Source organism: Microchirus variegatus (genome assembly GCF_963457635.1).
Source record: "Microchirus variegatus genome assembly, chromosome: 7".
Lineage (NCBI taxonomy): Eukaryota > Metazoa > Chordata > Actinopteri > Pleuronectiformes > Soleidae > Microchirus > Microchirus variegatus.
This window is the reverse complement of record NC_139808.1, coordinates 9,427,391-9,451,910: the sequence shown is the minus strand read 5'-3', so window position 1 is coordinate 9,451,910 and position 24,520 is coordinate 9,427,391. Positions and strand designations below refer to the sequence as shown.

The 24,520-nt window shown below is 40.6% G+C and overlaps 1 protein-coding gene across 2 annotated transcripts in view; it reads left to right on the top strand.

Annotated features, from left to right (window-relative positions):
• ephb2b (eph receptor B2b) overlaps window positions 1–17,288 on the top strand; it is a gene marked incomplete at both ends in the record, with an annotated part of 111,271 nt that extends 93,983 nt beyond the window's left edge. Inside the window, 11 exons of one of the 2 annotated variants that reach the window (XM_083892091.1) lie at window positions 1,070–1,194; window positions 2,629–2,791; window positions 4,143–4,251; window positions 5,355–5,422; window positions 7,927–8,049; window positions 8,181–8,428; window positions 11,930–12,145; window positions 12,508–12,657; window positions 14,435–14,628; window positions 15,374–15,529; window positions 17,180–17,288. In XM_083892091.1, coding sequence (XP_083748217.1) covers window positions 1,070–1,194; window positions 2,629–2,791; window positions 4,143–4,251; window positions 5,355–5,422; window positions 7,927–8,049; window positions 8,181–8,428; window positions 11,930–12,145; window positions 12,508–12,657; window positions 14,435–14,628; window positions 15,374–15,529; window positions 17,180–17,288 — 1,661 coding nt within the window. The remainder of the gene's footprint in view (window positions 1–1,069; window positions 1,195–2,628; window positions 2,792–4,142; window positions 4,252–5,354; window positions 5,423–7,926; window positions 8,050–8,180; window positions 8,429–11,929; window positions 12,146–12,507; window positions 12,658–14,434; window positions 14,629–15,373; window positions 15,530–17,179) is intronic. The other variant, XM_083892090.1, reaches the window with a different exon arrangement.
• Between the last annotated feature and the right edge of the window lie 7,232 nt (window positions 17,289–24,520).

Below are 24,520 nucleotides of genomic sequence, written 5' to 3'. Positions count from 1 at the left end.
AAGACATATTTTACTCAGTTAAGGGCATGACCAGTGTATATGGTAAGTCATTTTGAAAAACAGAAATAAAATTATTTTTGAGCTAATCAAATATGCATTTGATTTGAACAAAGAAAACAGAAAATGTTCTGTTTTCTGAAAAATCAGAAAACATTCAAACTGATAATTCTATTCAATCGTCAAAATTGTTGACGATTAATTTAGTAATCGAGTATTTTTTCAGCCCTAATCCACACGCTTGTTATTGTATATTTATATATTTTCTATTTTCAGTATGCACAGTACATGTGGTGCAGCAGTTGCTTGGAAGAGCTAATGATGTTGTTTCGGGATGCTGTAAAACTTTTAATGTTAATAATGAGCTACTGAAAATGATCTAAAGATCGAGTCCAGGCCAGAAAGCGAACCGGCAAATATTTATGTTTGAAATATAATTACATTATTACTGTAAGTGTGCTGCATTCAAATGGTCGTCCAAGAAAAGAGAGCAAACATCACTTATGATAATAAAAAAGAGGAATGAAGTAATCATGGGGTTGCTCAATCCAATAAAGATTACTTAAAGTATATTAAATAATAAAAGCCCAAACTGTTATAAAGTGAATTTGCTTAAATTAGATTAGGCTGAAAGGACAAGGATGTGTCCCACTGATCTTTTTTAGTGGCTCTGTCTGTATGTTTAGTTTATGCGGTTGACAGAATGAACTGTAATGTGCGGCGCTCGTGTGATTGTAAAGTGATTTATTTGCAGCAGCATGACAAGCGCAAATGAATCATGAGGAAAATCACAGTTGATGCTGGGAAGTTCCACAAGACAGGTGCTGTGGTCGAGCCTGTGCTGTGACTTGCCAAGCGGCACTTCACACTCGAGCAGCGAGACCGTCTCTGAAAACAGACTTGCAGCAATTTATATAAGTTTTATGGCTTTTACATGTCACATGTTTGTAGAACCCCGTGTTTAGCTGGAAGATTAAGGATGTTGTAAAAGTCTCTGTGCGTGACTGAAGTTGGCGATGATTGATGTGCGTCATACTTTAACACTTTTTTTTTTTTTTTCGTTTCTCCACAGCTCCATCCACCGTTTCTATAATGCACCAGGTCAGCCGCACCGTGGACAGCATCACTCTCTCCTGGTCTCAGCCTGACCAGCCTAATGGCGTCATCCTGGACTATGAGCTACAGTACTATGAGAAGGTACCATTAATGCAGTCATGCGTTCTTTCTATGCAATTAACTAAATCATGTGTGTGCTAATAGTAAAAACTGACTTATTTTTTGTTTTCATTTGTACATTTAAATTCAGATGCTCGTTTGCATAACAGCATATCCTACGAGACGAGTTTTCCACAGAGCTTAGAACTTACGCTCGTTCTCTTGCAGTTATAATCACAGTCAGTCACTGGGAACACAAACCACGCTCAGCCCAGCAGCAGCAGGGCCGCTGAGGATTGATGCGTAGAGACTTGCGGTTGAAACAATGGTGCATTGACTGCTGTAAAAATAGTACTCAGGGGCCGAGCTCCTCCCAAACTGCATTCTTTCTCACAAGTAAACCTGCGGTCACAAATGTGCGTCGACTCGAGGACGCCGATCACTCAAAATGCACGCGAGCAAACGCAGACATAATAAACATGTATGCGCATATATACATATACAGCATCTGTTGAGCTTTCACCTACACGCTGAGCTATTCCACTTAAGTAAAAGTAAAGGTTTTACTGACACTGCTGGAGAGAGCTGTCAAAACAATTGTCCTGGCCCCTGCTGTGGCTCTGAGGTGTGTGTGCTGAGCACAAGCTTGAAGGGAGCAGCTGAAAGAGCCTCTGCACTCAGACCTGTCAGTGTTCTGGAGAGGAGGAGTGTGGCACCGAGACATGGCTCTGATCATCAGAAAGAAAAGCTTAAAAAAAAAAAAAGCAGTCTGACCTAAAACTGCCACCAAAATGTACCTTCTTACCTCCAGCTGGTGGATGCCTGTCCAGCTGCTTTATCAGGCATTAGTCTTTTGTGGTAACAAATAATTCAGAGTAGTTCTGTTTTGATGGCTGCAATTGCCTGCTCAAATAAGTGTAGAGGCCTGTATTTTTCAACCGTTTCTGCTTCTGATTTTTCAGGTATAAGAAAATATACTTTATAAACTTCAATTAAATGAAGCTCAGCAGACAGAGCAGCAGCAATAAACACATTTAAATATGAATGCTGTACAAAATGTACGCATGTGTATAAAGCAGTAACTGGAACATTTTCAGTTCACTGTTTGATGCTATAAAATAAGACATTTAAATGTTATTTCTTCATTAAATGCTTGAGATTCAAATTGTATTTCTTAAAGATTATGTTGTCTTCCATTTCAAGAGACAGGTGCACAAGATTTTAGGGAGTCTGGCGACACAGTCTAACTTGCACATTTAATTTTTTAAATATTTCAACAGTTCGAGTTTTTAGTCTTAAAAATCGCAGAATGAAAAATAAATCCCAAGTCTATTGACACTGTTGTATCTTCCATCCTAGATCTTAACTGGGTATATATTTTATTCCTGTGGCATTTTATAATTGTAAGCCTTTGCAATGGGACTGTAATTACTAATGTGCACCGATTCAACATGTTGTTTTTTCTTCTTCTCTTAGGACCAGTCAGAATATAACTCCTCCACCGTCAGGAGCCCGACCAACACAGTGGTCATCCGTGGCCTCAAGCCAGGAAGCATTTACGTGTTCCAGGTTCGGGCCCGCACCGTGGCCGGGTTTGGACGCTACAGTGGCAAACTCTACTTCCAGACTATGACTGAGGGTAAAGAATTTAGCTTTCTTCACCAAAGCACGGAGAGCTGTTATCACCTCTCATGTTTTGGCTCATTGACACACAATGGATTCACACGGCTGGGGAATGGAAAGGAATCATTGTGTAACGTAAACAAGTGCCTGAAATATATTTATTTTCATCATGTCCTTTTCATAATTTGGAAACATCTCTCAAATTATGCTTACTTAATAATCCCATTATTTATAAGGACATGTTGAAAGAATTATTTTTTTGTATGTGGCACAAAAACGATATTTTGCCAAAAATATGTTATTGCCAGTTGCCACCACAAGCCTTCAAGTCAAAGATGAGGTCAGAGTCGTCTTATCTTTGCACAGTGACACAACATGAAGAGGACGGAACATTCAGTAAACCTCAGTCATGTAGGTTAATGTTCGAGCCAAATGCCTGGGTTTTCCCTTCAGAACATCTCATTTCCTTCAGCCTGCAGAGACCAGAGGCCATCATTAGCCTCAACTCTCAGAGAAAATTCCCAGATGCTGCCTCACGCACAGATCCCGGCATTCAAGATACATTTAACACTGTAAATACTGAATAAAATCAGGCTGTGTGAGGTCTGTTTTTTTTTTTTAAAGAAGAAAGATCTGTTCAAAATCCTTTTTACCTGTGTTTTTGTCCCCATCCACCAATATCTTTCATTTTTCTTCTGCAAGAAACAACAGTAAATAACCAAAAACAACGCCAATGTGAAGCACAAATAATCTCCACAGACTGGCAGTAGTCATCCGAACAAAATAAAAAAGGATAAACCCCTAAATTTAACAGGCACATGTAAAACATAGTATGACTTCATTATTTAACCATTTAGAAACTGTTTACATCTGCTTATTAGTAGGTTAAGTTACTGTTTTTGCAAGGTGACCTCTACTATATAAAACACAAAATATATACTTTTAATCTTTTCTCCATGTTTTTGGCTAAAACTGTGACGTTGTGTCATTTCCAAAGCTCAAGAGAAGGTTCTGGCTCAGTCCGTATGTGCTCATTCAGTAGCTGGATTCCTACGCTTGGCTCCCAGACCCACTCTGGGTCTCACCCAAACATGCGCTCTCTGCTCACTTCACACAATTTCTGCCAGATGATTTGTCCATATCCGCGGCATCTGAGCCCATTCAGCTCGCCTCGGAAAATGGGCCATGCAGCCATTCGAGATGCCAAAATGCTCAGTGGTTCCCCCAGCCGTATGTCTGTCTGTCACCCCGTTGCTCCCGCCATATGCAGCGGCTCAGATGCTTGCCCATATGTTTCAGCATGTGACTCTTTGAATGTGTGCACATGCATAACGCTCTGCTAATGAATATGTTTCTCCTTTCAATAGAGGAGTACAACACCAGCATTCAGGAGAAGCTCCCTCTCATCATTGGCTCGGCGGCGGCTGGCTTGGTTTTCCTCATTGCTGTGGTCGTCATCATCATCGTCTGTAACCGGTGAGTCAGTCTGTACAAAAACTGCCTGTGGGCTCGTCGTCAGTCAAACATCTGCACAAGCTCACAAAGTGGACACGTTTCCCTTTCCGTGTTGAAGTCAGTTAAGCTGGCGTTAGCACTGTTGGCTTAATAAATGTAAGTTATAGAGCTGAAACATTCTTGAGCTCCGAGATATTCATTCTTCAAAAATCCCTGTCATTCAACTGCAGACATATAAAAACAAACCGAAATGTTAAAGGTGTGCTTTTACTCCAATGCAAGATTTCACTAAGAGATGTACGATATTTTGAATTCCCGATAATTATTCAGCAATGGTCTCAGATGGTAGACCATTATGCATATATGTTACTATAATAAGTTAGTGACAATAAAAGACTAAGTGCCAAGACATTGTGATATAGTTTTAAAATAACCAGGGATAAATGAGAAACAGCTGGTAAGTGAGAGAAATAAGTGTTTAAAAACACTTCTGGGACCCGATCACAAACCTTTACAAGATACTGAACAGTCACTCTGCAGCACATAGAGTCAAAGACAAAATACTGAAGCCAGTGCTGAACAAACATTAAATCTCTGTGTATGACATTTTATTTCCCTTACGACATATAAGTCAAATGAATTCTATTGAGAGATTTTTTATATATACCAAAATATTATCGTCTCTTGGTAACTATTATGACACATCGTTGTCACGTGACGTGAAGCTCCTCAGAATCAATTTCATGATGTCTGGGAATTGTGTGGTAGAAAAGTAAAGAAATAGATCAATGCATTTTTTTGGGGGGGGGGGTTATACCAAATGACATTTAGTGATACTCATGTGTTCACCAATTTTCATTCATCAAAGACACCACTCCCATCTTCATAGTGTAGCTGCCTAGCTGGAGTGTACAAAAGAATGATATGACCGCATGGCTGGTTACTTTTTCCACTGCCGCATAAAGTCAAAAGCTTTTCCATCTACAAGAATCCTGTCTGTTTATTCGATCTTGGTGGATGGTATGTTCAGTATAGGTAAACCTGGGGATGTTTAATCTGTGTCTCCACCCCTCCCTGCTCCCTGTCTTTTGAACCAGAGCTAGAGTTCTTTGTCTTTCCTCCAGGAGGCGTGGCTTTGAAAGGGCTGATTCCGAATACACCGACAAACTGCAGCACTACACCAGCGGCCACAGTGAGTAGTCTGCCACTCCCCCCCCTTGTTTACCGCTGATTCCTCTTTCATCACTGAGCACACCTGTCTCCATGACGACCACCTCACACAGTCATCACCATGGCTATCATTCAGCCCTCCTCTGCCTCACACACCTGTCTCCATGGCTACCGCCTTGCATGCTGGCGTCCTTGGCAACAGACCAGCCCAGCACCACTTCTCTTGTCCCCCCCACATTTGAGTAATCATGCCTGTTTGTTTGATTGCTCTTTTTGAGCAAAACTGGAGTTTGAGTGTGTGCCCTTTGCATCATCATCACATTTCATTATCAACTAAATCAAAACATTACAGTAGCAAGTGGCATAGCTGACCGTAAATTAGAAATACACGAGGAGTAATTCCATCATGGCTCCATCTAAGATATTAAAATAATCCATCTTTCTCTAAGCGGAAAAGCACAAATCTATTTCTCATGGCCCGTCTTAATTTGTGTATTGGATTGCACAATTTCAGCCTTTTCGAATGTTAATAAAGGCAAATGCTTTTTAATACCATCAGATTGTGCTTTGCAAACAAGGCCAGTTTGTGATTGAGTGCCAGTAAAAGGTTTTGGTATTTCACACAGCTATTAAAAGCCGAAGCCAATACGTCCTGTGTGCATCCTGTCCTCAAACCAGCGCTGTGTCAGGCTGCTGCCCCTGTGTTTCGGTGGTCTCTGCCACAGAGGAAGGGTGGTCTGTTGAGAAAGTGAGAGATTGCAGGGTTTTAGTGAGTGTGGGGAGGTGGGGGTTTGTGTGATAAGATCCTCTCCATCTGTTCATCACTGCAGCACGTTTCCACAGAGTAGTGTGCCAGGTTTTGAAGCGGTGTTTGCATGCTCTTCTACCTCTGCAGCAGCCAGGCAGGAGTTCAGTTTCCATTCAGATAGCCTCGGGGTCCGACGTGGAGGTGAGAGACGAGTAATCGGATTTAAAACTCAGGACACTTAAGTCCCTGAACACTTAAAGGCCACCTTAAGCCAATTTACCTGGCATCAGGGTTTAGGGGAGCCAATTTATTTCTTGGAGTAAAGCTGAGCTATGCTGATATAGTGACCAGGCTTCTGTCTTGAGTACTAATGGTGCTATAAGTCACAGGAGATAATTTTACTGTATATACTGCAATATATACAATATGTTAGGGCTGTCAATCGATAAAAGAAGACTAATAAATTGCAGAATTTGCTGAGATTAAGGACATTGATTTATCTTATTACTAAAGAATAATCGATGTTTACAGATAGAACTTGTATGCACTTATATGCATTAACAGAAAAACCCAGCACACACTAAAGAGCCACCAAGGATTTTAAAAGTTTCCATCATCCATCTTCTACCACTTTATCCTCCACATCAGGGTTGCGGGGACACCCTGGACAGTTCGCCAGTCCATCACAGGGACACACACTCTATAGAAACAATCAACCATCCACTCTCACACCTACGGTCAATATAGAGTGTCCAATTTGCCTAATCCTCAAATTGACATATTTTTTGGACTATGGGAGGAAACCGGAGAACCGGGAGAAAACCCACACACACAAGGGGAAGAAAGGCCCTTGTTCTGACCAGGTCATGAACTCAAGAGTGCTAACCACTATACCAACCACGTGGCCCGCCTTTAAAAGTATGTAGAATAAAATCATGTCTTCTGTTTTACTCACGAGTCCACATGACTGCAGTTTCCAATCTTAAACAGCTTAATGTGCCTTGATGCACGAGTAATTATCACCACATACGTCCAGTTCCTCAACCTTCTTCATTTTGTTCCAAGATTTTTTCTGCCACACTAGTTAAACAGTTCCTTTCAAGGGTAGAATTTAAGATGCATCTCCTGATCCTTTGAATGATACATCTCATCTCTCCATCATCCTCTACAACCCTACTTTAGCAACAGTTTTGTCCAGTTCACCAAAGAAGTAATGACCTTCTTCCTTAGATGTTTTGTCATTTGCCTGACGCACTCTTGTAGGTCAGTCAGTCGGTCTATGCCATCAGTATTCACATCCATCTTTAGCTAGTTTGGGTCAGGGGACAGTTGACACAAAGTGACGACTTCTTATTTGGATGGTGTGGTGACCTTCTATAAAGGTTAACTGCCACAGGAAGTAAAAGCGCCTGTAGCTGCATCAATTGTGTAAATATTTGAATAATGTACTTAATATTTCTAAATTGTGACAATTTAACATGTTTATTTGCCAGCACTGATGCAATATACTGTAAAAAATGTGCCCCTGCTCACTGAGTAGCCAACCATGGCGTTCACCAAGCATCAGTTATAACCACCATTTTCAAATGCACTCCTCTCCTCCATCTTTAAACATTCACTGACCAGATGTAAACCAAGAAACCCTACACTTGCTCTGGAATGTGTGAATGGAAGGTGAATTAATTCTTAAAGTCTCTCAGTGGATTTGTGTCGTGTGTAGATTTTTAAGTTTGACCATGAGAATCAAAAATTATAGCGTCTCCGTCCTTTTTTCCAAGTGACTCCAGGAATGAAGATTTATATAGATCCGTTTACATACGAGGACCCCAACGAGGCTGTGAGGGAGTTTGCCAAGGAGATTGACATATCCTGTGTGAAGATTGAACAGGTTATTGGTGCAGGTAATGAAAAAACTCTTGACTGACATGTTGATGAATTGCTGCTCTGTAAAACAGCCTGATGGTTTGCGGATTTATAAATACAAATGGCTGCTGACTTTTAGTCACTCACTTTGCTTGTGACCTCTTTACAGGAGAGTTCGGAGAAGTGTGCAGCGGTAACCTGAAGCTCCCAGGTAAAAGGGAAATGTTTGTGGCCATAAAAACTCTCAAGTCTGGCTACACGGAAAAACAACGACGGGACTTTCTGAGCGAGGCCAGTATCATGGGGCAGTTTGACCATCCCAACGTCATCCACCTGGAGGGCGTGGTCACCAAGAGCAGTCCTGTCATGATCATCACTGAGTTCATGGAAAACGGATCTCTGGACTCCTTCCTCAGAGTAAGCAAACGCATTTAGCACTCATTTGTGTTGTTTCAATGACTCAAGTCGACACCATGAGTCGATATAGCCAGGTGAGAGCACTGTGCTCTCTATAATGTGTTTACACTTAAATCTGATTTCCTAGTCGGAAAGAAAGTTCTCAGTAAACTTCCTCTAGATAAAACAGATATTTTATCTCTAATTCATGAAGTTTTATAATTAGTGGTGTGCACGTTAACGGCGTTACCCGCATTAACTGTGGCAACATTAGCACATGACGCATTTCCATGACAACCGACCGGAAAAAGCAGCGTGCAAAGTCATGTTTATGTGATTCCCGATTGTTAAAATTAGTTTCTAAAGTAACGCGGCACCGGAGTCTAGGCACCGTTTAACAGTTAGCTCCTTTAGCGCCGTTAGCGCACCTGCAGTCAAACTGGAGCGGTCCGTTTATTAAACGAAAAGAGCAGCGCTACTAATAACCAGCGTACTGCATATGTGTGCCTCTGTTTTTAAAGTTTAGTGTTACTTTAGAGACTCATTTTAACTATCGGGAGTCACATAAACATCACGTCATGCGTGTTATGGTCAGTCGTCATGGAAATGCTAACGTGCCCAGCACTTATTATAATTGTCTTTACTCCGTGATATTGTAAAATAACCACTGAATTCAACAGCGATATATTTGACCACGCGGTAATAATGACAGTTGGCCCGACAGCGTTTGATACCAGAGTGACAGGGCCCTAATGAAACTGCTGACAGCTCTTGCAGTGTAACTGCTTGAGCTCTAGTTAATGATGGTTTCACAGGCTGACACGACAAGCTGCTTCACTGCACTAAATCCTGTAGGTCTCGATTCAGGGCTTTTACTGTGATGAGCTTAAATAAAAAAAAGTAGTATGATGACCTTAAAGGCTTAACACAAGTTTCTGACAACACCATCCACCAAGGTTTGTTACGGCAACGACTGCTGAGCTACCTGCCAGCACCATGTCAGAATTCATCCCGAGGCAATCACCCCTGGCCATGCCGTGAGAATATTATTCTATTTCGGTTGAGTAAATTTAGCATGACAGTAGTTATTATTATAGCTGGGTAACATGAACATTTGTCATTTTACACTTTGACCTACATGTTGTTAAACCTTAATTTTGTGAATCGTCTATGTAAATAGGATTAATGTGTCAGCTTCAGGATTATTTAACTCGGGTCATTCAGAGACCCGGCACCTGCACATTAACACATACACACATGAACATACAGTTCATTAGTCCAATTAGTTTATACTTTTAAGTGCTGTAATCTTTGTGTAAATGTTACATACAATTACTCAGAATCTCTGTGTCAGTCACTAGTTGCGTCTGAATATCCGTTTGTGTTTGATACTGATTTATGTAGGTGCGTTTTTCTCTTGTATATTATCTCTGTCATCCTTGATGCTGAAGCAACACACACCAGAATATCACCAATACACTGCATTCACTCTAAGCTGTGTGCAGCACCATCTCTGGACGCATGAAGGAATTGCAGAGTCATTTTCTTTTTTTTTTGACGACATGAAATATGCAGCACTCGCACGTTTGTGGGGATTTTTAACTTTCATAACCGAGCACAGCACAAGGATATTACAGAGAACAGGCCAAGCTCCTCCATTTACGACCTGAATAAATAATTCAAAACACTTTGCAAGTCTTAAAATGAAATGTCAGACTTAAAAATGAAGCTGGTTATGAGATGTCACACAGCCTCTCACCAACTGTCTGGAGATGTTAGTGGAATGGGGGGGAAAAAAATGCTGTGCTTTGATCCTCTAAAGTTGCTCTCTTTGCATCTTTGGGACTCCGTTTTATATAAATTGATTAAAATAAGTTTGCCAAAAAAGGTGCATTTTTTCTATCTGATGTAATTGGAACTCTCCATTTAATGTGACACACAATTTAAGCACAGGAAGAAAGCTACCTTAGTTCATTTAGTCAAAAGAGCATTATGTTATACATTTTGTCTCATAATGTCATAATTTAAGGTAAACGACAATAACACTTTATTGTTAATTTGAAAACACACTTTTCTTCCGTCTTTATAACAGTTTCCAGCACTTTAAAGCCCTCCCCTCCCTCAATGTAAGCCTCCATCTGAGAGACGGCATCAAACTAATACTGAAGAAACGCACATGCGAGCTCCTGTCAGTGCACTGTGCAGATGAGAGTCTGTATTTGCATTCCGCCGGCAACCTCTGAGACACTGAGCATCAGCTCTTTTGGGAATTTGATCTCACGGTGAAGGGTGTTTGTATATATGTAGATGTTTGCTAAACATATTTGACAGCACATTCTATTCCAAACAGCACCTCACAGTGAAAGTTTATGACAACTGTCGGCGACAGTGTCAAAGTCATAACATGGTTTGTGTCATCTTAAAAGGTGATAAGATGTTGCATACTGAGCTGCTGCTGAGCTACTGCAGGAGTTTTCCTCCCCTTCTGCTTCTTGCAGCAAAACCTGTACAATAGAGAGAGACCATTGATCAGAGAAAGGCGGTTTTCTGGAACAAACCAGCAGCTGAGACAGTGGAAGAATTAAAAAAAATATGAAACTTTCTTTTTCATATAAATTGCACTATTATTTTTCCAGCTAACCTGACCCCAAAGACTTTGGAGGAATTTCTCGTAATTAAATTTCATGCACACACAGCGCTCAAGATTAGATGACATTGTGAATTTGCGAGAAGGATTTTTATGAATAATGCATTCTGGTTAATTGCTGTGGTACATGAAGAGGCGAAGCTTGACTTGCAGAGAGGCATCCGATCAGCTAATGAGAAGCAAGGGAAAGGGAAATAGGCCAGTGGAGCGGTCATACAGACTCTTAAATATGGTCACGCTCAAGGCCCCACTCGCCTGCCCTTTCAAATTCCCATTCTTAGCCTTTCCGTCTGTCCACACCCGGCCCTGAGCTCCCATGATCCGTTCTCTGGAATCCTCTGTTCTCCAGGCGTCGTGGTGGGTGGTGGGGAGAGTGCAGGTGTGCACAGTTGGACGCACAGCTGCACTGCCACTCCAGACGCTCCCCATGTATGAGGCAAAGCCCTCACCAAACCATGGAGGGGAACAGCTGTAGACAGTCAAGCCAGCCAGCCCCAGCTTAGCCCTCCCTGCCCAAGCTCGGTAGCAGCCAGCTGAGGCCGACCCAAACCTCGCTGTTTATATATCCAGCAGGGCCTCGTCAGGAAAAACTTGAACTTCATTAAAACTTGTTGACCGTCGGCACATACTGTACATGATGGATTCTGACTAGAACTGTCAAAATGTAATTTTTTTTAATTTTTTATTTTAATTAAAGTGATTTATAAAGTGTAAACCACTTTGCAAGGAATGAAACTGACATTTTTTGAAGACACGATATAATACTCTATATAATACTTTTTTCCTTCGATAGAGAGATATATGCAAATATTGTGAAACGACCCTGAATTACCAGCAGCACTGAAATACTTTTTATTTATTTTTTTTACCTACAGCAAAATGACGGCCAGTTCACTGTTATCCAGCTGGTTGGTATGCTCCGCGGCATCGCCTCAGGCATGAAGTACCTTGCAGACATGAATTATGTGCACCGTGACCTTGCTGCAAGAAACATCCTGGTCAACAGCAACCTTGTGTGCAAGGTGTCGGACTTTGGTCTCTCGCGCTTCCTGGAGGACGATACGTCAGACCCTACCTACACCAGTGCTTTGGTATGATAAACACACTGAGACACGCACTCATTCAGCCTGGGACTCATATTTAGAGTTTAATATGTTGTTTTGTGTTTGGAAAGAAAACCAAATGGTGCTATCCAATCTGCTTCAATTATTTTCTTATTCAGTACAGTGCATTTTTGTGCTGCTGTTGAGACAAACATCGGCCATTCAAATGTGCTTTAAGCAGATCATGTACCATAATGTGACTCCTAAGGGTTTAGTCATATCCAAGCCCCAGTTTGAGTTACCCTCAGCATAGTTGCCCTGAACGGTGACTCTTTTTGGAGCCAAGACACTGTGACGGTCAGGTTTCCGTCTTGCTTTCCTAACTGAGGTTGCGCCCTTTATGTTCACAGGGTGGGAAGATCCCTATCCGATGGACTGCACCTGAAGCTATCCAGTACAGGAAGTTCACCTCTGCTAGTGATGTGTGGAGCTACGGGATCGTCATGTGGGAAGTCATGTCCTACGGAGAGAGGCCTTACTGGGACATGACCAATCAGGATGTACGTCTTTTACTTGCCCTCAGTGATTTTTTTTTAACTCCCTCTTTAATCTTCAATCAAATTTCAGAATATTTTTAGACAATGCCACAACATGAGTAACTTTATTCCTTTATGAGTTTCATCTAAGTCTCAAACTTCTCAGAGAAAGATTGTGTCATTGTATCTGCTTTCCCTTAGCCAAACAGTGGGTTTTACACATGGGTTTTATATGAAAATTCCCCCACTGTCACCACAGAGACATAATCAGATCATTTTAAATGCACAGCAGTGCACAGTGGACAATTTCTGCTCTTGACTGGAGCCTCCATTTCCGATCTCCCTCTGGGTAGCAGAGGAGAGAGCAAATTATGGGGAGAGAGATAATGAAAATAGTTTCAAATTGAATGTGAGAACACTAATGTGTTAAGAGGGACTAAGGACCTCAACGGTTATCTTATTAGCAGCTTCAGATAGTGTTTCTGCTCCATCGGGGTCCCTGTTTGGAGGTCTCATGAATGAGATTAATCTGGGTCTGAATAGAGCTCCTTTAATGACGCTGGTAATGAGCAAGGGATTGTGCGTCCTCATCACAAGTCAGGTTGTTTTCTGTTAACTGCACACCAACTATGTGTGTCCACTAACAATATCCAGTCAAAAATATGTTGAGGTGACTTTAAAGAGAGAGAGAGAGCATTAAATAATTCGTAAAGACCAGTAGATGAGGTCACAGCAGGCAGAGTGCAAGTGGAATAAGGTTCATGTTCTTAATGACATAACTGGTGTTAACAAGTCTTTAAAAGTAGATGATATGTACTTTATGGTCCTAAAATATATATATATATCTATATATATATATATATAGATATATATATATATATAGATATATATAGATAGATAGATAAAATATATGTATTTATACATCAGTATGTGTTGATGTTTACTAGCAAGTATTGATTCATTTGTTGATACATTACCAGATTAAGTGATTAGTTTTTAGACCAGGTAATTGAGTGATGAAACAATAATGGCACAAATAATTGTTAATGGTCACAGAAGAGCAAATACACCTGAAAATATTTCAGCTGAAATGTGACCAAATGTAATAATTTATCACTAATCAAAATAATTTGCAATTAATTCAGTCAAATCTAATTGTTGCAGCCCTAGTAAAAGTTTTGACCATTACAGTTATATAGCAATGACTACAGCAGTTCACCTCAATTGCTCCCAAACTCTCACAAAAAGACAGTGTAGTTTGCCCCTTGTGAAGTTTGTGATGTTTATATGAGCTGATGGCAGTTCTATGAAAAAATGATTGTCCCTTTAAACTTTGCACATGGTTTAATTTAAATGAAAATACCCAATATTTCGCAAAACGCTTTGAGAAATTACAGAAAATGATCCTTCTGTGACCCCCTCAGATTTATCTTTTAAAAATTTCAGAGCTTTAATAGCTGTAAACAATAAAATGCGTTACAGTGTTACAAACTCACCCATCACTATCAATAATATCACATTTTAGATTATATTACAGAGGGCATTTGGTCTGCTGAAGGTTTATTTTGACATTTTATGGGTTCCATATTTTCTTTGCAAATACTTATGTTCAGAAAAATAGGATTTTTTATTTAATGGGAGCCATTTTACTTATGACTAGGTATTTTAGAACCTGTTTTACAAGTTTTATTGTTTCCCCCCAAGTAAAGATTTGAAGCACTTCAGTTATTGTATCCGTCAATCCACTACTCCTTTTCAGAGCCTCAAAGCAACTCTCAGAGATCTGTGTCTCCCCCTGCAGGTGATCAATGCCATAGAGCAGGACTATCGACTGCCACCACCCATGGACTGTCCCAGTGCTCTACACCAGCTCATGCTGGACTGTTGGCAGAAAGAACGCAACAATCGACCCAAGTTCAGTCAGATCGTCAACAACCTCGACAAGATGATCCGCAATCCCAACTCGCTAAAGGCCATGACTCCGTTATCGTCAGGGTGAGTGGCAGGAGAACAGATGACCACGTTTATAGTCGGTACCTATGGAGTAGCCTCCAGTTAAATATAGTGTTAATGATATTTTCTCATTCCTTGCTCTGTCTCTGTGTGGTTGCAGCATCTTTGTTTCATCTTGCCCCCGTAGACATACCACATGAGAGGCCACTGGATCTTTGGACCATTTCACATTAATATGCATGACATCGAGAACAGTATAATGCATCCGAGTTTCTCCTAGTGTAAAAGATTCCCCCTCATCCTAACAGGAAAATCATGCTCCTGCGACAGTGCCGTCCACGGCACAGTTGATTTTTGCCGAAACACAGTGTCTCTTGTTTCTGCTGGCGCCGAGTGGTTATGTAAATGAAAGCCTTTTGGTTTGATAGATCAAATCCTTCCCACGAATGCTTCGGGCGAATCCGGGATAGAAGCAGTTGTGTCATTTTCAAAACAAAACATTTTGAAATGTTTCTGCTCTGGGTGTTAGTTTCCTCCGAGAGCCAGCGCTCACTGATTTTCATTATCCCCGTCTGTACTTTCATTTGTGGTTCGGGTGCAGGACCAAGGGACTGATTTTCCACAGACGCTGAGCGGGTATATTGGATCCCTGGAGATTATCACTTCATTTGGAAAATACAATTTATGAAGGATCATGTTGGAAAATATTGGCTCATAGGATTCTCTCATTTCAGCCATGTTTATTTATAGTTTTTTTCTGAATGTCCTCTGCTTGTGTCCACCTCAGTGTTCATCTCCCACTCCTGGACCGAAGCATTCCTGACTTCTCCAGCTTCAGCACTGTGGACGAGTGGCTGGACGCCATCAAGATGGGCCAGTACAAAGACAACTTTGCCAGTGCTAACTTCAATACATTTGACGTGGTGTCTCAGATGACTATGGAGTAAGTGCTGATGATTCCTGTTGTTCTGGATCCGATAAGTTGGGTTTGCTGCACCTCTCGCATTCTTAATGCATGAACGAGCAGCAGACTTTGCCTCTGGCCCAACATTAAACACACTTGCTGCTCTGCATGTCATTAGCCGATCATAATATTTCCGTTGTGAGGCTGAACAGTGGGTACAATAGCTCAAAGCTACGACGGTGCCCTTTATTCTCTGCCGGTGTTTAGAAAAATCATTACAAAACACAAGATGTGATCAAAAAACTAAAAAATACCACCCGTGGAGAAATAGATATAAATCATTTCCTGTCTATGGAGAACAGTATCATGAGACAGAGAAGAATACAGAGATGTTGAGTTCTTTGAACAGAACAGATGGTTCTGCGTTATCCAATAAGTGTGATTATTGCAGAGGCTCAGTAATGGGGCAAAGGAATTTTATAGTCGTAAAACGTAATTACATAAAATGTTGTTGTATGGGGGTTTTTCTGACTGATGAAAAAAACATGAAAAGCGCCAGTTTGGATGTCAGGAGTCAGAATGAGCTGCTGTGCACTGATGGAACAGGTCACCTCACGTACACTGCTGTTCAAAAGTTTGGGGTCATCTATAGATTTTTTGTGCATTTTCCATCAAAAGTCTCACTTTTATTTATTCAACAAAAGAGTTGCAAAATAAATACTAGAAATAATGATTTTTATTCAAAATAATAATTTTGCCCTTCAAACTTTATTTGCACAAGGGTTTTCTAATCATCCAATAGCCTTTTAATGCCATTAGCAAACACAGCTAGAATAGTCATTTACCACATTAACAATGTATAGAGTTTCTGATTTATTTAATGTTATTTTTAATTGAAAAAAATAAGGGCATTTCTAAGTGACCCCAAACTTTTGAACGGTAGCGTATGGGGGTTAATGCTCCCGTCTGACATTTACTTTCGCATACCTGCGCTGTTTGTATCGCAAACAATCACGTGACAAGTCGTGTTAAGAGTGTTGGAAAGGGAGCCGTCATACTGCAGAAAAGGGGTGAAAGTTAGCGTGTTCACCTGGGTGACCGTGCCAAATGGATTTGGAGCCAATACATTTCTCTGTGACTGCTGCTGAACTCTAGTGGTAATGCTTTTTTTTTTTTTTTCACTCAACACAAAAACCAGTGGGTCTTAGTCGATTTTGTCTGGTATGAAAAGGGCTTTAGAAATCGCATGCTGTTCCACACCAGTCAGTCAGTGGTGGCGTTTAAAGTGACAATGCAACAATTAATCATGTAGTATTGTAGGCTAATCAATAATTAATATTATAATAAACTGCAGCCCCATTTTGAAGAAGGCGCAACTCTTCTTGATACCATGTGGAACTTTTTGATTGTCCTCTGCAGAGAATATTGAATCACAAGAAACGCATTATATTATTTGGAACATATACGTTTTCTTGTCCTCAATGACACATGACATGCAGCTGTTTGCTGGCAAAAATAATATTCCTGCTGGGTTTTTTTTTGTTTCCCTCCATATGTTATTGTCTTTTTTGTTTTTCACTACGTTGTGTTAAGTTGTGACAGAAACGCAGACAGATGAAGGACAGATAAAAGACTGTGTACGGTGTGCGCTAACATCAGCCTGACATCTCCTTCTGTCTCTCATCACAGGGACATCCTGAGGGTTGGTGTGACATTAGCAGGCCATCAAAAGAAAATCCTCAACAGCGTCCAGATGATGCGGGCACAGATGAACCAGATCCAATCAGTGGAGGTTTGACCCTTCAGAGCGGAGAAGAGGGCAGAGGGAGGGGGAAAAGAAAAAAAAAAAGCGGTTGGGATGTGAAGTCCTCGGTGCGGAAGATGGATCTTTTTTTTTTCTTCTTTCTTCTCGCGTGACAGCGTCTAGTCTTCCCACAAGACTACCATTCATCCCTCGTTCCCCTCTTCACTTCCCTCTCTCCTCCTGGCATCCCTCACCCTGAATATCTCTCTCTATCCTTGAAATCATTACTGGAGAGGAAAATCCATGTTTTACGAGGCATCAGAACATCAGCCAATGCACCTCTGGAGCCAAAAACATGGGATGTCAGAAGTGACCAGCAACACATTTCCCCCCCCCCCAATCTTCCACCAATTTTCATTTGATGTTGAACTTTCTTGTTTTTGGTTTTGTTTGTTCTGATAATTTTGTAAAGATTTTTTTTAAAGAAAAAAAAAGAGAAAAACTGATAAAAGGCAAGGAGTTTATCTAAATTTATAGATGATATAAGGTTGTATGCTAGATGAACCGAGTAGGAAAAGCTACCCTTTAAAAGGGCACAAAAAAAGAGAAGAAGAAAACAAGGAAGAGTTGAGGGGATGAGTCCATCCACGACAGTGTGGATATCATCTTTGTCGTTTTAATTTTTTTGGACATAATGAGGAAACAGCGTTCTCTGTGGCCTTCTAAAAGACGCCCTGCAGAGGCGACTGTGGAATCCAACATGCACTTCCAACTGTTTCCCCAGAGAGAAAAGAAATTTGAAAAAAACAAAAAAACAAAATGGAAAACCTCTGCGTCAAGAAACCATTAATCCAGACTGACAGTCCACGCAGTGAAATCAATCATGAAAAAGAAGGAACAACTTTTCTCACTGCAAGTCATTTTTTTTCTATTTTGTGTGAACTTTTGTGAAGATGAAGATTCCCTCCGACCGCGCTTTCTCTCGCTACAGACGCAAAAAACTGTGTTTGTCTCGTTTCCTTCTTCCACAGTGAAATACTCGCAGCCGCCTGCCAAACAGAACTCCTTCCTTTTTGCACCCTGATCATGATCCTGTTCTGTAAATATCAAATGCACTTGACCCGTTACGACACGATGACTCCGAGACATTTCCGCTGATCAGTCCAGGAGCAGAAGCGCTGACTGCAGGGAGGATTCATTCTGTTGTCTCCATCACTTCCTGTCAATCATTTTTGAAAAACTCAAACAGACTTCCTACTCGCATACGTCGGTGTCCACCTAAGTGAGTCGTCCTCCGCCATCTCCAGCTGCTTGTGCTTACGTGCACGTGTAAACCATGTTCACAACAAAGCGTCAGGACTCGTGTTTGATGGCATGATGAGTGAGTGGTTCATTTCAGACTGCTTTGATTTGCTGCAATGACTAGAACTCTGTTTGGTAAGAGCTTGGATTTGACACGCATCACCGAGTGTAACGTGGCTGCGTTATACTTCGTGTTTCTCCTTCTTCTTCTTCCAGTTTTCATTTTGAAGACATCTTTTTTTTTTTATTACGTTTAAAGTGTTAAAGTTTTTGATACCACACACACGGTTATTTTACAAAGTCACACATAGATTTTACAATCAGGCATTTGTGGAGTTAAACTCAAAATAGCAATGTGATATGATTATTGCAGTTTCTGTATGGATATTATTGGATTGTTATGAATATTTTAGATTTTCTTTTTCCTGCACTGAGTCTCCTGTTCGACTCCCAACATACACTCTGGATCCTCCCACAACTGCTTTTTGGGGTTTTTTGGAACGTGAATCATGTTGATGCACATGTAGATACAAACAGGTTTCTGATTTGATTTTATAGACAGAATATGCATTTACTGTATGGTTTCATGTGAACAAACTTCTCTTACGAGGACAGATGTGTCACTTATTGTTTCGCGTCATCACCGTTAACATTGTGAAAGGGTCAGACGGGGGGGGGGGGGGGGGGGGAATGCAGCGTCTCCCCTGAGATGGTGAATCAGGTTGGGTGTTATGTATACAGTCAGTATGTGATATTGGCAGAGCAGAGCTCCTACTGCGCTCTGCACTGAGACCTGACAGCCAGACATGGGCGTCCAGCTGTGAGTCATCGGTCAGATGTGTGCGGTCACAGCGGGGCAGCCCCACCCTGATCACAGCCACTCTGTCCAGGCACCGATTCCCTCCCTCTCTCCCCTTGATCACATACATGCCTGTCGGCCACCTGTCTGCCGCTCCCACTGATCTCCTCACAGTCGGCTTTCAGCAGTTGTCTGGTTTCGTCTTGGCGAAGTTGAAAAGCATCAGCAGCAGCATGAGGACCGACACTCATCACTGAGGCGGTGTGCATCTCGTCTTGTTCTGATGTTGCGTGCCACGTTAAGGAAAGCGAGGATTCATCCAGATGCTTCCATGTTCACTAGTACCAAATCTTCTGATCCTGACCAGAGATGTTCTGGTGTCGCTACAGACAGCTGAAGCACCAAAGCCCTCGTTAAAGAAAGTGAGAAGCCTCAGTTACTTCGCTCTTTGTTATCCTACCTTTCATTGTCCACAGAATGTTTGGCCAGGAATGAAGGGATTTTTATTCTCTCTTTATGCTTCATAATCCTCTCTCTTGTTATTTCCATATGCTGTGCAAGACTTCAGAAGGAATTTATCTCTGGGAGCTTTTTATAACATAAAACTGGGGGAGGAGAATGATGAGCTGTTAGTCGTAGCTAAGAGGCGAGAGAAAAGTGATGCTGTGACCTAAATGCCACTGATGCCAACATGATTTTTTTTTTTCCTTTTTACTGCGATGAGGGCCGTCTTCCTCTTTCATTTCTTAACACTTAACAGCTCATCAGTTTTATTTAGTGAGGCTGAGACCGTGTCTTCTCTTGGTATGACAGACTTTCTGTTTTCAGGAAAAAACACACTTTTCGCTCCAGGTCCATTAAAGCTCATTCACATGCTTGTCAATGGACACCGACAGATAATTAATCAAGCAATTATTCCAGATCTATGCTGCAAGGGACTATCCTAAACAGGATGGTGATACAGAGTTTTGATCCCCCCTCCCCAAACATACGGCCAGAGATTGTTTTTGATTTATCGTCAGTGTTTTCCTGCAGCTGAAAGTGAAACTGTGTGTCCCGTCTAATGGGTTACTTAACTGTTTCTAGTTTCATCTGAAGGAGTTACAGAAAAGCTCTTGATTGAATGTGGAGAGTGTTTGGAAGCACTGCATGAAGTATTTATGTATCGTATTATTTTGATGTCACAAAGAAAAGACATGATGTGACAGTTTTAGGCTGAGCAAATGAACAAATTGTTACTCTCAAGTGTTTCAAGTGCTTCTGGCTTCCTGTTAAACGCAGACAGGCTACTTAGTTTACACTGAAGCTGTGAAAAAGTCCAGTCTACAGACTTATTTTATACAAATCAAGTTACTTAAACAAAACGGTACAGTGTCTGTTCCGCAAAGAATGTGAGGATTATTCTTTATCGCTTCTCTGAAATCAGACTGAATCTATCAATTAGAGGAAAATTAGGATCATTTTTACAGTGCAAAAGTGCAGTCAGACAAATAGGAATTTGAATCCTTGAGATATAAATCCACAGTGTGTCAATTATAAAAAGTGTGGGTACAGATATACGGTTCAGTTGCTTCTCTCCCTTTTTCTCCTGATGTTCGATTTTTCAGTTTAAAAGAAAAAAGGGGTATTTAACTTTACAGATGTAGTTTTATTGCAAAATTCAATAGTTTTATAGAACCAATAATACGTCATGTAAACATACAGATTTCAGTATTTCTGGTTTAAAATCATTTTTACTGTCCCCCCCCCACCCACCCAGCCCCGTAGATGCAATATTATGGTTCCGACACTCATGGTGGTTTCACATGTTAGCGTACTGCAAGTTTCAGCAAAACACTCGTTCTCCTCTTACATGTGTGAAAGCATACCAGTCAGCCCTGTCCTCGCTCTGTGCCAATATCTGAAGGACGGAGGAGGAAAAGCATTAAGTCTCAGTGTTACAGTTACATGATAGTGTGCATAAACAGAAAACTGTGCCAGGTTGTGCCCACTGGGCGGTTTTTGAACGCCACCCAACTACAGTACGGTCAGAGTAAAGAGTCCTGCCTCCTGTAGAGACAGACAGAAAATGGCTCCCGTGTGATGGTCGTGGCATAAAGTACGGGAGCTCCCTCTACTGCTGTGGTGGTCAAATGTCGCACATTGGACTGACGTTTTTCACACCCCAGTTAGTCTGTGAATGTTCCAGCAAGCAGAGCTCCTGGTCAGGACGGACACTTCAGCTCAGAGCAAAGCCCGTGTCTTTTCGTCTGCTGCAAGGACAAACTTTCATACCACTGATTTGGCACTCAGCCACTGCCACTTCCCTTATTATGTCCCACTGTTGTCCATTGTTTACTCGTCCCTGCCCTGACCCCACCACTACCACCCTGGCTGTTGGTCAGCGCAGACAGGGGAGCTTCACGCGTTCCCCTGGTTCGTTAAAGCCCACATTATAGACCAGTGCCAGTTCAGACCACTGTGACGTGATGTGGGCGATCCTGTATTTCTGTATAAATGTATATTGACTGTAACCCTGTGAATGATGTAACAATTTCATTATTTGTAATATTGTCATTGGTTTATTTTCTAAAAATGGAAAGCCCAACTTGACTCTCCTCAATAAAAATAAGATCTGTTATTAAAAAAGTGCAGAATAATTGACGGTCTGTTCACTTTAATTATTAATTTGTTTCATGTTTTCAGGAACTGAATATTCTTCTTCTGTGTATAGTAGTGAACATTCTTAGTAATAAACCAGTTTCTTTTGGATCTCACATTTATAAATACACTAAAAAACTAAAAATAACTGAATTTGACAGGACATGTTAAGTTAAATTATATGCTTTTAAATTATTTAATTTTCATTTAATGCTATTGACATTTGTGTCAGGTTTAAATACAATCAGTACAGTTAATAAGTAGATTGTGAATGCAATTATTGTGAATTTGTAATAATTAAAATTAACTAGTAAAAACCAGAACCAGAGTTTGTGTTAAATTAGCATAAATTATTGTTTTTATTAATATTCAATATGTCAATAAAAATGGAAATTGTGATTAAATGTGAATTTAGTGATTTCTACAGAAATCTACAGAACTACATCACAGTGAAAAGGGGAACAAACAAAAAAAACAACGTAAATTGTGCTAAATCTAAATTCGCTTAGCAGCCACTCCAGAATTTGATACATAATTTAAGCCATTAGGATTAATTTAATGGCATATCCAATTTATTCTATACATATTAAAATTAGAATTTGAGAGATGCAAAGAGATGCATTTGATCACAATAAAATCAAGTTGTTGTTTTTTTAAATCAGTTTTAGGATTTGTTCAAATAATTTGTCGTTTACATATTGTTCCATTTAATAAGCATACAAAGCTTTGCATCTTACCTTTTTTGGTGCTTTTAATTTTATGAAACGTTTAGTTTTAAAACTGCAAGTAAAATACATCAAAATTTTCAACTCAATTTTTTCCCTATACACAAAATTGAAAAACTTTCCAAAATTACTGAAAGACGCCACGGCTTATACACAAACAGAGTTAACTTCCAGTGCAGTAGACTGAGAAAAAGACTGGTGTAATGTCTACACAAAACTGAGTCAGTAATTATATTACAATGAAGACTTTTTTTTTGAGACTCCACGAAAGCCACATTTTAAGCAGTTCATATTGGACTTAGCAAAGAGCAGCTGCAAATACTTGTGCAGGCAAATTGTGAGGTCAAATAGAACAGTGCGCTCACATCACTTCTCGAGTGCAGCTTTCCCCCTGAGCCAGGCTACTGCACATTGTTCTGTGGTTTTATGTCAGAACCGATTTGACCAACAGCGCTGCCACCTCTCCACAACTCAAGTTTCTTGAGTGGAGGTCAGACTCCCTTCACCTTGCCCTGAGATTCTGAAACCTCATTAGCAGCCAAAGTGTGAAAGGCGGGCGACCCCAGACTGACCTGGCGGAGAATGGATGCGTGTGTTAAAAGGTTTAGCCCGTGGGCAGGAGAGGAGGGGTACAGGAGTTCAGTGGCGGGGAGACCCCGCTGGTATGCCAAAGCCTCGACCACCCACAAGTCACTCCACCTTCTTACACCTTGATGACTCGTGGCCCAGCACGGCTGAGCATGGGAACAAAGCCTGGGAGAGGCTTGTTATCTGAGCTCTGACGGTCATGTTGTACAAGTGTGGTAGAAGAGATTACAGATTACAGGGTGTAAAGTGATTGATTACATATCAAACAGTGGCAATATTTCCATGTGGTGTTTGTGCAGCTACCAGAGCGCAGATGAAAGTTGAGTGTGAGCTGCAGGCAAACGCGTCACGCTCTGAACGACAGTTCACTGAGCAGAAGAGTGATTTATAGAGTTGGCTGCTGACTTCTCCTCTGCATATGGGCCATAAATCATAGCTAGATTACCCTGTGTCCATCTCCACTGCCCACTCTGAGCCTCATGTATGTTTTACACATGGAAGCAGTAAAGAATGCTACATGATCATGTTATTTTGTGTTCCGATTTCTCTCCTCTAACTTACACCATTTGTAATTATATACAAGTAAGGCTGAACAATTTTGAATAAACATCTACAGTAATTGCGATTATTTTGACAGGAATTGTCAGAAATATGATTTAAAAAGATTACTCTCGGATATTTGTGCAGATCTGTGAGAAACAAATATGTTCTTTTCAGTCTGTGGAATAAGATGTGTAAAGATCAAGTCAATAATTAATCACAGCAGCCCATTATAATAATAATATTAAATTGAGAATTATCTCAAATAAATCAATACAGAACATTCCAATATAAAAAAAAAAGGTATCTGATGACTTGCATGACAGACACTGATCTGCATATTTCTGTTAAGGTTTTATATTATTGCCATTTTAAGTGTGCAAATGACAGTGTTATGCAGTCCTTGATTGAAAAAAAAAAATCTCTTTTATATTTTAAATTATTCACATGGGATTTCTGAATACCAAACCCAGACAAAGGCATTTCCTCTCGTCTAAGAATAACTATGTGGCCACGTTTAAAGCAAATAAAATTCAGAATTCACCAAAATATTGGCATGGACTAACTATTAAAACACTTAATCTCTATAATCAAAAAAGGAGGTACAAAAAAACAGTTTGAAGAGAAATAGCAATAATGAATGGGTTCACAACTCCAGAAAAACATATGCAGAACATCTGGCCCCCAAAAAA